At 40.0% G+C, this 14,070-nt stretch overlaps 1 protein-coding gene across 3 annotated transcripts in view; it reads right to left on the bottom strand.

Moving 5' to 3' along the window:
* Positions 1-1,409: 1,409 nt before the first annotated feature.
* Positions 1,410-14,070, bottom strand: part of rnf144aa (ring finger protein 144aa) — a 36,109-nt gene continuing 23,448 nt past the window's right edge. For all 3 annotated transcript variants that reach the window (XM_082515276.1, XM_082515275.1, XM_082515274.1), the window contains 5 exons: positions 13,345-13,405; positions 11,093-11,309; positions 9,597-9,744; positions 9,166-9,255; positions 1,410-7,229 (listed from right to left, as the gene is read on the bottom strand). In XM_082515276.1, the coding sequence (XP_082371402.1) occupies positions 7,098-7,229; positions 9,166-9,255; positions 9,597-9,744; positions 11,093-11,309; positions 13,345-13,405 (648 nt within the window). In that variant the 3' untranslated portion in view covers positions 1,410-7,097. The remainder of the gene's footprint in view (positions 7,230-9,165; positions 9,256-9,596; positions 9,745-11,092; positions 11,310-13,344; positions 13,406-14,070) is intronic.

A 14,070-nucleotide genomic window follows, 5' to 3' on the forward strand; every position in this document is an offset into this window, starting at 1 on the left:
TACACTCATCTCTGTCTCTCCGTCCATCCCCGCACCTCCTGGCACTCTCTCCCTGCATCATACTTCATTTGCTCCAGATAACACATCAGCTTCAGCGCCCATCCACAAACCTTGTCACCATGGTGCCCACAGATGGCAACTTCCTGTGGTCCTGCCTAGTGATTGGTGGAGCGACTTCCAAACAGAGAACAGCTGGTGAGGGATGATATATCACCGAGCGTTTGCACTTTCATTTTCAGGGTTGTCTTGTTAATGCTCCCGATCCAGCATCTGGCAGGAAATAGAAACAAAGGAAGAGAGAAGGAGAGAACAACCTGTTCTTTGGCAGACCTTAACAAAAGGCCGATACATCTTTGATGAACACAAAGAGATGCAGTGGAACAGAAAGAGCCGCAGTGAATAAGAAGGAAAGATGCTTGGTGCAAGTTAAATAAGGACTAATCGAAATATTATTGTCTATATGATTCAAAGTCATTTTTTTATACAAGTTATTAAATGAACCAGACAGGAGGGTTAGAATAAATTAAAGAAAATAAAATAAACCTGTGAAAGGTGACAAAATTAGCTTTTTGTCAGATCTGTTACTCTCTTCTCTCTTTAAGTCACTTTGGGCTTCAGGTATCTCTTAATAGAAAATTACACATTTGGAACACTAGAGGGAGCTATTTGACAATTGCATGAGCCAAAAGGCGTCTTTGAGACATGTTAAGAGATTTATGGAAGCCTGTTTCTGCCACTAAAAAAACCAAAAACAAAAAACAAGTATCCATAACTCGAAATTTCTAAACATAACGTGAAATTACAAGAAACTTTTCTCAAATTAATAACTTGAAATTTTGAGTTAGCTCTGCCAATCAGTAATGAGGTCACTTTCTTGTTACCCGGAAGCATATGGCGCAGAGTAACGCGCACTCAAAAACGGATCGCAACAAATTGGCGATTTCGCGAGTACGTTTGCTGATAGTAATGCCATGTGATTCAGCTAATAACACAAGGATTTCATCATTTTTGAAGTCACGCTGAAAATACTCTGCAATCTGTGCATTCATGACTGGATGTAATGCCGGTAGCTTAGCTGTAGCATTTGTACCTGAGGGCTTCAGCTTCCGGGTAACAAGGAAATGACGGCATTCACGTAGATTACTGATCGGCACTGCTAACTCGAAATTTCAACTTATTAACTCAAAATTTCGAGAAAATAACTCAAAATTTCAAGTTATGGATCCTTTTTTTTTTTTTAAGTGGCGGAAATGGGCTTCCATAGAGATTCATTTCCCCTGCATGCCACACTTAAATATGAACTGAAATTAATCACAACTGTAAAAGACGTCTCTAGGTTACATTTTTCACCTATTTGTAAGCAGCTCCAGTTTGAGAACCACTGGCATCAGTGAAAGAAGAGGACACAATCACGAAAACAACAACCTTTAATACCTGGTGTCACAGTGTTAGTGGAACTGTAGATATATTAAGATGCCAATTCTAAAGTTGTACAGAATGGATTTAATGCAATTTTACAATGGTCATAGCTTTGTTATCATTTAACCTTTAATTACTCAGTGAACTAGAGACATTGTTTTCTCATAGTCCTGTGTATGCAAAGCAGTTTCTTTGAAAATAACCCACCTACGGGAGTGACCGATAATTGTAACTCATTATAATTAATATACGACCAATAAAGGGGCGAAAAATCCCTCTATATAAACGGATAATACAAATACACAAACTGATGTAACAAGTGTACAAAACATAAAAAAAGAAAAAAGTAACAGACACATGAAGGCCATCTACTAAATATAGGAAGGCTGACCAACATATTTTATGGCTGAACATCAAAGTGCATTTTCTAAACGAAAGAAGAAGAAGAAGAAAAAAAAAAAAAAAACCCAAAACAGGATGACGACTTTATCAGTGCCACCATATGAAAGCTCTTTAGAGGCTACAATATTATATTTACCATGTAGAAGTCAAAGAAAACTCATGCAGCTTCATCTCTTGACACAACAAGTTATAAAATATAGACTGCTGCTCGTAACCAAACTTGATCTGATAGTTACAAAGTTGATTTTGAGCCTTTGTAAAATACTCTTTCCATTCAGGGCCCCAAGTAATGACAAGCAAGCCCTTACTCAGGTCATCCTATTCTCCAGCACCTGTGCTGATGAATCATCTGCGTGAAGTGGTTGTACTCTGTAGGCCTTTATGTCGAGCCCTGAAAAAACAAGTAATTATGCTGCCCTTATGTTTGTTGCATAATACAGTATCTACCTGTTTATTAATGCCAGCAGACATTGGTAAAGAAGAATGTTGAGTTTGAAAAAGAAAAGAAACAAAGTGTCCATGATTTGTTACTTTGTGCCTTTCAAGAATTTGATGGACTTTTAGTTTTTGGACTTAAATGTTTACTAGTGGTATCAGCCCCCTCCTGCTGTTCCTCAAACTGTTAAAACCCCTAAAAAACAAATTTAACAAACCAAACAAACATTTGTGATCATCTGCATCGACTTTTCCATAGAGTTCATTTTAGCTGCTAAACTCTTCCAGTAAAACACAGCAGGCACCATATCACGCACGTCACAGATCATAGCAAGAAGTAAAACGATAAAATCCATATTATACAGTGCAGCGCTTACATAAAGAAGCAATCATTTCAACCCTGTAAAAACTGTTAATACATTACAAAGACGTGATCAAAATGCACACACAGCTCAGCTTCCTTTTGCCTTCTGGGAAATCTGCTTGGCACGATTGTCATTAAAACAATGAGAGTTTCAGCAATTTAAATGATTTGCAGCGAAGAAATGTTGCTTTGAAAGGTAGTAAATTTAACCGAATTCAGTGTCAAATGATCATGCTCCTACAGAAGGCAAGGCCAATGAAAGCAACCCAAGCTACAGGTAACGCATTCAAACCTGAAGGCTACTAATAATAACAATGTTTTTTCTAAAATTTTATATAAGAGTTAAAAACAGGTGAAAACTGGTGGGAGGTGCAGGTGATCAGCTACTGTTTAGCTTATACAGTATTAGCTACTCTTGTTAACCCCTTTATTGGCAACTCTAGCCACACTTTTAATGAAATGCTACATGAACACTGATGAATTGCACCAGAAGGGAAGCGAGAAACCGAATGGCTTATTAAAACACTGGAATGGCTATGACAGGTTGGCACAGTGGTTAGCACTGTCGCCTCAAAGCTCGAACCTGATGTTCAACTCTGGTCTTTTCTGTGTGGAGTTCACATGTTTTTCCTTCTGCGCCTGTGTGGTTTTTCTTCAGGTGCTCTGGTTTCCTGCCACACTCCGAAGACATGCAGGTGCTATGAGAGTATAAATTAAATGTCTCCATTTTAAACTGAAAGGTTTCTACTTTTTTCCTAAACTGACTTACAGTTTTGGTAAAGAAACAAACAAACAAACAAACAAACAAACAAAAAAAAGCACAATCTCTTTCAATTGCAGGCTTTACGTGTTGGGACATAATAAAAGAAAATCAGTTGGTCTTTAGAAGGTCTTAAATTGGGTAAATACCACCTCAGATGATTAACAAAACATGATGTGTCACACTGCTTCAATATTTATTTAACAAAAACTGAGATAAAATGCAGAAACCGTGGGTGAAAAACTTCAGTGCAGACTTACTGCTTCCATAGGAAATAAGAGGGGACAATAGCAGCCAGATGCTGCTAATCAAATGCACTTGTTTAACTGATCATGTGCTAGTGTGACCAGCTCTATAAAAGCAGGCGTCAGTTTGCTGGTCTGGAGCACTCAGGTGGCTTTTAATGAGGGAAGACCTCGGCAATGATCTTAAAGAGCGACCGCTGCTGCCCATCAATCGTGGAAGGCCTTCTCCAAACTATTTTACAGTGAAAGATTTTTCACATCCATCCAATCATTCTCTTCTACTCTCTTCTATCCTTACTGGGGTTGTGGGGGGCTGGAGAATATCCCAGCTATCATAGGGTGAGAGGCGGGGTACACACTGGATAGGTCGTCAGTCTGTCGTAGGGCTAACGCAGAGAGACAGACAACCACTACTCACATTAACACCTATGGGCAATTTAGACTCACCAGTTAACCTAACTCCTCTAACTGCAGGTCTTTGGACTGTGGGAGGAAGCTGGAGTACTCTGAGAGAACCCACGCAGACACAGGAAGAACATGCAAACTCCCTGGAGAAAGGGAGATGGTTAAGGCTAGATGGTGGAGTCGAACTCAGCACCTTCTTGCTGTTAGGCAACCGCTGTGAGGGAACAGTGCTAACTGCAAAAACCCATTAACTACATCTCAAGACTCTCCAGGCCTCAGTTAGGATATTAAATGTTAAAGATGACAGTACAATTAGAAAAAAGAGAAAAACAAACAAGTATGGCTTGTTTGGAAGTGTTACCAGGACAACGTCTCTTCTCTCTATAAAGGACTCCTTAGGTTTGCAAAGCTGAATCTGAACAACTTGCAAGGCTTCTGGAACAACATAGATGAGACCAAAGTGGAGACGTTAGGCTATAAAGCCTAATGCCACTTATGCTGTGTTTGGTTTTCACCAAGTCAACACAGACCCCTCAGACCAACTATCAAGCACGGTGATAGAGGGGTGATGATTGGGGCTTGATTTCGAGCCACAGGACAACTTGCAATCTTTGAGTTGACCATGCACTCATCTGTAAGCCAAAGTATTCTAGAGTTAAATGTGAGAACACCTGTCCATAGCTGACCAGGACAATTATCCAAAACACACCAGCAAATCTACAACAGAATGGCTGAAAAGAGGGGGAAAAAAGGGTGGGGTGGGACGGCAAATCAAGGTGTTGCAATGACACAGTCAAAATCCAGACATCAACCCAACTGAAATACCGTGATGAGACACTAAGAGAGCTGTGCATAGATAATTGCACAAAAACCTAAATAAATTAAAGCAACACTGAAAAATAAGCATGCCAATATTCCTCCACTGGACCCAGAGGACCAAATATTTTCTTTTATTATGTCCTGGTCTGAAAAACCTCCGAACTGACAGTTGGCGTACCGTGATTATAACCAGGTAAGATTGTTTTTGTAAAAAGGTCATTTCATTTTTCTGAAGACTGCAAAGAAGTTGCAGTCTTCAGAAAGACTGCAACTTCTTTCTGAAGACTGCAACTTCAGGTTTCCAGAGAAGACAAATTTCTTCTCTGGAAACCTTAAAACTAGCCTAAGGACAAAAAAACCCAATGCACTGTATATAATGATCATAAAATGGATATTTTCCAGATGATTCCCTGATTAAATTAAAGCGACGATATGCTGACATTCTGCAGCTCTCATTACACAATACTTCCATACAATTAATCATGGCCAATCAATAACCTTATCATTACGGTAATGCACAAACTTGCATAGATAAAGTGATATAGTATAGAGCAGCTTGATATTCATGTGCCCAAAGAGTTAACATGCTTTTTAAATTTATTCTATAGGCTTTTCTGACATTCCTGCAAGGAATAGCTGCTTTTTGTTGGAGGTCTAACTACCAACAAAACAAAACAGACACTCGGACCACTAACATATGCAAGTTTGCAGTTTGAGCCAGCGGGTATTTGTTAAGACTCAAAAAGTGGGAGATCTGAGTTGATCTTGAGATCATTCACAACCATAGCTGGATTGATCGCTCTCCTGCTTAAAGAGGCTCAGAAAATACAGGGCCTAGATCACAAAGAACACCATTTGAGAACAATTGTTTATATTATATGTAGAGAGAGATATCCTCGGTTTTTTTGTTTTTCTTTTTTTAACAGTATGGCTATTAACAGAGTGGCATATGAATGACATCATAGAATCGTCTGGATATAAAGGGCTTCACTGACTAGTCCTTAAAACATGCTTTCCCTGGGATCATTTGGATCTGACTTGTTCTTTTAGTGCATGGGGGGCTTGCCTGATTTTCACTACTTTTAATTTAAGGCCATTCATTTCTATTTGGCTAGACTGCCGCCTAGGGACTGAGAAATACAGGAGTGACATCTCTTTTAGTGAATTAAATTAAAACAACTCCACAGCACGTGGATACGAGGTCCTTTGATAGAGTTTAATTTAATGCTAAAGGGGAGTGCCGCTCAATTTGTGACATTTGTGAATTTAATGTAGAATGCAAAGACAGTAAAAGAAAGTAAGGTGATAGTTAACCAAAACAAGACGCGATTATCATTTTATCACAGGAAAAACTGTTTTTTTTTTCCTTTTAATGTAGTTGAGAGGCAGTCCCCTTTAATATGTTTGCCTAACAGTTGGAAAAACACTGTAAAGTACAACACATAGACACTACTTTGAGCACAGTTCTATTAAAAGCGCAGGATTATAAAACATTGACATCATCAAGAGGACGTGCTATACACTGAGCTGAGAGTGACGCTAGCCTCCCATCTCTACCTCAGTCGCAGACATGACAAAGAAATCATGTTCTGTGCGCAAATCGAGTGAACACCAAACATCTGTGGTGTAACTCTATTATGCTACTGACTGAATCTGTAGAGCTACATCGAGTGTGGTGGTGAGGGAAAAGCTTTTGTTGCGCATAACAAACCGACAAAACAGAGCGATGAAGTAAGAGTTCTTTCTAAGGTGGCTCCTGCATGACATGGTCCATACAAGAATAATAATAAAGAAAAAAAAATCGTTTCTTAATGTTGATTTTTTTTCCCCCCTCCTTCACTTGCAATTACCCACCAAAGTGCAACAACAAATTAACCCACACCTCAGGAGAGGAGAGGGGGGGGGGGGGGCAGCTGAAGTGGTGCAGTCATCCTCCATGTCCCCAGTCTGGCAACTTCTCATACATTTGGACACAGTAGTCCCTCAACGAGTCTCATGTCCACTAACCTTTGACCCCTGCACCTCTCTCCCTTGAGATAAACATGTAGGGTCGCTTTTTTGCCATGCCTCCCTCATGCAGAGCAATGGATCCCCAAGCGGCTTGGGCTGGTGCAGGTTGAGCCCAAAAAAGAAGAAAGCTTTCAAAGCTGGTGGGATGGGGAAAAAAAATGTAAAAGGGGTGAAAAAGGACAAAAATAGATAGGCCCATCCTTGAAGCGGCTCCCTGTGCCAACTCAGATGGTGTTTTTTAGGTTGGCAATGGGTCATCATCGCCTTTGCTGCACTTGCACTTGCAGCAGAGTACGATGGGAGTGGCCAGGAGGAGGAAGGGAGAGGCAACCAGCAGGAGAAGGCCAAAGCCAGCAAAGATTCCCACAACCTGCAGGGACACAGCAGCGAGACATTAAATAAAACAACAACAACAACAACAACAACAACAACAACATTATTTAAATAAATGCAGCACTCTTTTAAACATACAAGCAGCCATGCATTTAATCTATTAATCCTGCAATTCAAGTAGCGTTAACAGCTTTCAAGGTCATTTCTGAAAGTTTTATTGCTGATTTTCTCTTCAGTATGTGTCATATAAGTTACCGATATTTTTTTGAGCAACTGTGCATATACTGTTTCCCAAGTGTCCCAAACTATGAGCACGATTTCTGCAGTAACACATGTTCACCAGTGGATGTCACCAAGTGCTTTAAAATTATCTTTTTTTTTTCCTCAACATGTTAAGAATGATCGGTTTTATTCCAGTTTTACAATCTATATTTTCATAATTGGGCAAGTCCTTCACTTCACTTCTTTTCTTTTTTTTTTTTTTTTTTTTTTTTTTTTTTTACTCAGAGGGAAAAAAAGGATATCAAACAGTGGAGATGCCATTTTATATCATTAAAATAAGTTCTATACTGCAGTACATAAAGACAGAAAGCCTTTAGTAAAATGTTCTTACTCCCACAAAAAAATAAAAATCTAAGGACATCATGATTTTGTCACATAGTGAGACTGTACATAGCAAAGTCACACATTCAGTTACATAATTATGTACTTCTCCAATCAAGTGGCACAAAGGATGCTTATTTTCCAGCAGAACCATTTTGTGTGGAAGTTATGCAAGTGTTCTACTAAGGAGATGGTTTTTAGGAGTTACCAACACAGTTCTAGATTTAAGAACTGTAGAGTTACATGTTGGTAAAATCCAGCTTTGTTTTGTTGGTAGCCAGGCAACTTAAGTAATCCACCACATGGGGGAGCCAAACTCCAGGAAATTCACACAGCATGATAGAATACATAATCGGCTGTCACATGCAACAGTGACTTATAATAGCACAATGGGTTTTTTCTTCCACCAGTTTATTTGGGAAAATATATTTTGCAAGATTGCTTGCATGCAGGGTTCTTTTAAAATAAATAACAACAACAAAAAAAAAACCCCTGCATTAACTGAGCGTTGGCTAATGCATTAACTGTTATTTTTTCAGCGAAAAGGCCTTGTGTAGTGAAAAACAAACAAAAAGTATCAAGTACAGGGTCTTCTTATTAACAGATCGTTGTGGCACTTTGAAGCATAGCATGTGACATTGCTTCAGAACGATGGTACGTGGCTACAACAGAAGATGCTTTGCTCTGATACACCTTGGCTTTATAAAGCAAGCGAAAGGGAGGCTTGCATATATGTGAAAGCCCAAACGGGTGTGAAATGAGGAGAGCGAGACAGAGAAAAGAGACACATACAACACTGAAGCTATAGCTGGCCTCCACCAGCTGAACTGTAATCATATGACTCAGCCTGCCCTACTAGGCAACAGATGCCAATGTGTATGCTAATACTGGGAAAATAGCAAATATGCTGGACAAAGGGATGTGCTAAGCTATGAATAGATTTTTTGGCTAATAAGTGATACTGAGAGGGCATTTGGGAGCTCAGTCTATGAATTAAGCACTTCAATATGTTGTATCATGAGGAAATCTAATCCTTTATATGCAATGTGTAGCTTTATTGGATTATCGCCAGGTAAAGAGAGACCTTGGTTATGTAAACTTTTTTTTTTTTTTAAAGCCTTAAACAGCAGGACACTGACCACTAGACACTTGTCGCTGCATGTGGATTGAGTTGTTCTTTTGCTTTTGTGCTGTTACCATAATACGAGCCCATCACTGTATGTGAATGTGTGCACCGAAGGAGAGACAGAAGCAGAGCCAGGGAGCACGTGTGAGGCCACATGCTGCAGCGTGGCAAAGAGAGGGGGAGGCAGAGGGGGAGGGGTGGGTTGCCGAGTGTGACTTGCGGATGGGGAGGTGGGTGTTCTCACCTGTGTTCTGTGCCAGATAACGGACGCCCTGGAGTGCCCCAGTTTGTTTCGACAGGGCCCTTTGTCATAGTGGATCAGGAGAAAGTCATCCTAGCACATGACACACATACAGATAAAGACTTGACCATCAGCTATCTGAATGATACGGGTGGGCGTTCAGAGAAAATTGCTTTTTAAGTGACCTGCGGAGCACGGTCGCCTGTATGCTCACACAATTAGGATTATATAAGGGCACCACAGCTCATTAATCACCAAAGTTATATGTGTTCAGCTGAGGCTGTCGCTTTGAACAGTCAAAATAATGAAAATTGCAAATACTCTTAATGTAAAGCTACAATTTTCTGATAATTAGAGATATTGTTGTTCCATGGAGTCAAATAATTAGCAGTGTGAAAATACGTTACAGGATGAGGAATAAAGATGCCACTCACATCCAGGGACTCCAGACAGTACCAGCAGAAGGCATGCTTGCAGTTCTTGCACATCATCTGTGCACAGCCCTCGTCCCTCTCAATGTAAACTTTACATTTAGGACAGCGCTTGATTGGTGCATCATCCTCTTCGTTTTTATAAAAAGAGCTGAGGAGAAGAGACGCAAGTTAAGTGTTCAATTCAATATTCATACTATGTGGCATAACAGGATTTTATGTAGTTCTAAATCAGATTCATCTAAATAAATACATATGTAGGTGTCACCAGTCACTAAAATGACCTTGAACTCAACCCCAGACTAACATTCTCCTGTCCTCTCGGTGTCAGGTTATCTGTATCCATTTCTCCCATTATTTCTAAACAGCTGACTCCGACAACCTGTGCATGAACAGCGCTCTGTCATTTTGCGAATTATCCGAAGACAGCAAACAGGCCCATTGATTTTTCAGGCCAGTCTCCATGAATCTGTCATACTGTTCGTTTGAGTGAAACACAATACAGTCTCAACACCTCCACCACTTTAGCTAGAAACTAGAAAACACTGAACTGTATTTAGAACATGACTTGTTTTTGCCTCTCCCAAGTTTAGCAAATTCTACTGTGTTAAAAAAAAATTCTTCTGCATCATGAAAGAAAAACACTTGTACGACTTGTAGAAACCATAATCTTGTGACAGGCAGAGAGATTAATGTTTAACATAAGCGTAGCCAAAATGAACAAAAAAAACAAAAAACAAAACAAACAAAACAAACAAACACAGGGAAAATGATGCTTTTAGAGATATCTTTATGGTGAACAAGTGTAATTCAAACACCAAGGCTCTTTACAACTATGAACCCTCTTCTCCAGTGTGGCCTCTGAGCTCTTGCGCAGACAGCAGAAGGTTCTGCAGAGCTAATGGCATTTCCAGGGTAAGAGGATAAGACAAAGAAATGGGTCAGCTGCATGCATCTCTGAGCAAGTCTGTTCTACCTTAGGAGACAGATGCTGCACCCTTAAAATTAATGATTAATCTATTTCAGCCAGCCTTACTGCAGGTTAGTTGAAGCAGATTGTTTTATCTCTACCTACAAAATATGTGCTTGAGTGTTGGCTGATGCTCAAGCAAAAAGTGGCAGCAAAAAGACACACTGACTGAATCCTGCCAGGTTTTTCTCACCTTCACTCAGATGGGCTAAGACGGCAACATAGCATTGACAAAACTAGTATTTCTAGCAGGCCTTATACCTGCTGCACTATCACATGCCAAAATGTTATTACTTTACTGAAGTGCTCATGTTTAAATGATTGCCTGTTAAAATTTGAGCAAAAATTAAAAATTAATTATAATTAATGACTTAATAATTATGGATTTCATTAAGGACGCTGCTTAAGGACAAGGACAGGTTTCAGAATTCATTTCATGTCTCATAGCCTGTAAGTATTTTTTGGATTATTGTCCATGAAATGTTAAAAGTGTGAAAGCTAGTGAGTGGATACAAGTAGAAAGCAGCACCTGTTTTCTCCTGGTAGGAAGGACGTAATGGGCAGGTTGTTCTCCTGGCAGGCCTGCCCGGGGTGCCAGTTGGCCTTGCAGGCTGAGCAGAACTCGAGGGCACATACAGCACATTGGACCAGCTGGGGCAGGGCTGGAGAATCCGCTTCCTTTAGCTGGCACACCGCCTGGCAGGTCGACGAAGGGCACCATGTTCGGCAGGGGTCCAGCAATACCTCTGACGACACAAAAAAGGTCCAGGTCATGAACACCGGCTCTCTTATTAGCTCATTTGAGCCAAAATATTTAATGAGTTTCAGATGCAGATTTCTGAAGATGTAGCGCAGTAGACTAGAACCTTCTCTGGCTGCTTGGTGATTTTTTAATGCCCCGGGATTTCCTGTTACGTGTGAAATAATGATACATGTATTCAAGAATAATGTTTCTCTCTGCAAACTTCTTATAATTTGATATCATGCTCTCTGCACTTTATCTTTATGCAACAAAAAAAACCAACCAAACAAACAAAAAAACATCAGTACTGGAAGAGAAACAAAACCATTTTCACTCATTTTCATTTTCAATTCTTATACAAATAGCAGATGAGTCATGTTAGACATATGAATTTCCCTCTGGGATCAATAAAGTTCTTATTCTTATATACTGAAATGTTTCTTTTGTTTTTTAAAAAAAAAAAGAAGTTATTTCTTGTGTTACTGCATCTATTATTTGGTAACTTGTTTCCATGGCTTCCAAAAATTCTTTCGAATATTTTTAAAAGTGGTAAAAACAGATTCTGCCAATTCTAAGTACATAGCATGATGCACTTGCCCTTGTATCCCGTCCTTACATCTCCTTGCCTCTCTGCCAAGAACTATGAGCACACATTCCACTTGCACTTTTGGCTCAGCCTGAGAAATATGGAACGGTTACAGAAACTGTTCTGCCTGACTAGACTGGGACATTGATGAGACGGCTCACTGCTTTTATCCAGAATCAACAGCTCTTTCTGAGGATTTTTATTAATTTACAGGGTCCCTTCTGTGTTAATGAATGTGTGTTTGTCTTTATGGATATGCATTTATTCCTGCAAGCGTGATCTGCATGTTCTGTGTATAGTTTGTGCCTCTGTGTAGGCGGAGAACCTGCAGAGTGAGTACCATCAAAGAGTGATAGCACAGCATGGTCACTGCTGTCTCTTGTAGGGATGGAACTAAAATATTGCTGATTAGCATGTCTACACTGACAGTGTGAAGCAAAGCGACACAGACCTGCCATCATGTTTTCAGCTCTGAGATCCAAGCTATTTATTAGAAAATGAACTGCTGACACTAAAAGTACACGGGGGAAAGAGACAATGGGAATTTAACAAAAATACAAGGGATCAAATGGTGATGATCCCTAAGGCTAAAGAGGCCAATTAACTGTAGTTCCTGCAGTGGCCAGTTGAAGCTGGCTGCAAAAGTGGGTCAATCCCTTAATGCACATTACCTGTTAGTTTCATCCAGCCATGCAGTTTGTATCGATGCCCCCTGCTAACCAAGCTAGCTAGCCTTAGCTAATAGCTTAGTACACTGCCCTCTCTTGTACACTACTGTACACTACTAAGTCACCCTTCAATTCTTTAGACTTCGCTTCTAAGCAGCCAGATTTTCATGTAATCTTTAAAGAGGTCTTTAACAATAGCTCCCCAGGTTTTCTGAAGGTCTGAGCAGTGAATGTCTACAGCTGTGAAACACAATCGAGGTTCTTCATTTGATTTGGGGCTGCATTTAAGCCAGTGGTGTTCGGGAGCTTGTAAAAATTGCTTTTTGCTTACTGTATTTCCATGTATTTTTGCACATTTCAATAAACTAATGACTATTTGTAGTGAAATTCAATTTAATTGAATCAAGAATGAAATCCAATTGTTCTTCATTTTGTACATAACAAAATGTATGCAAAGAAAACTTGAAAACACCTGTCAGTGTTGAAGAGTGAAATTTATGGGGCTAAGAAGGATTTTCCAAATCTATTCTAGCAGTTTTCCACAGACACCCCCTGGTGTAACTCAATAGCGAAAATGTCCACAGGGGTAAAATGATTAAGTCTAGATAGAGCAAGCAACAGTTTAGCTCCACATGCAAAATGAGACTGTCATCCTTTTGTGTGTAGTATCTCTGCAGGACAGACGGGTCCATGTGACTCCGTTTGATAGTCATCGCCCATACTGCGCCTACTGGTGAACTCTGAAGTGATCACTGACGTACTGAAGCTGCCTTGTACTGACTCACCCCTTTCAAACTGAAGTTTCTTGTATCTCTGCATCATCTCTGTGGCCACCATGCACTCAATCTGCAGGAAGTGAGGAGAAGAGAAGTGGGAGTGAAATGAGCAGGTCAGTGTGGACATTTGTAGACAGAAACTGCAAGAAGCAATTATAAATTCTCCACGCGAGTTTCATTTCCAGAACAATGTCATAATCAAAATTCCACAAAACCTGAACTTGCCATTTGTTTGGGCCTTAAATCTCATCCCCACAGTAAAATAGAAATTGATTGCCAAGTGCAGCCAAGGTGCGTACGCAGGCCCACACATGGTTACTCATTTAATGGGCATTGAAAAACATTCAGGCTTTGAGAATTACAAGAATGGAAAGGGATGATGCATGCTGTGCCTGACTGGCTAAAGTGGCTTTGGTTCTATTAAGGGCCAGGGACGCTAATTAGAAACTGAATGCTGCTGTGTGCTAAACTATGCTGCGTCCTATGGTAAACTGCCTGAAGAAGGAGCAGTTTGACCTCAATGTGACACCTGCTACGGAAAAAGACATGCAGGATTGCTCATTGTAATTGAATACACACATGAAAGTGAAGTGAAATGCACGTCTTAGTTAAGGATGGTGCTTTAAATTGACAATGTTGTTTTAGAAATATAGGTTTAACCGATATACTCAATAGTTGCACAAAGTGCATTAACTCTGCTACATCTGCACATACAGTGCTGCGCCTGTGTAGAAA

This window comes from Aulonocara stuartgranti (assembly GCF_965226115.1).
Source record: "Aulonocara stuartgranti genome assembly, chromosome: 19".
In the NCBI taxonomy this organism is placed as follows: Eukaryota; Metazoa; Chordata; class Actinopteri; order Cichliformes; family Cichlidae; genus Aulonocara; species Aulonocara stuartgranti.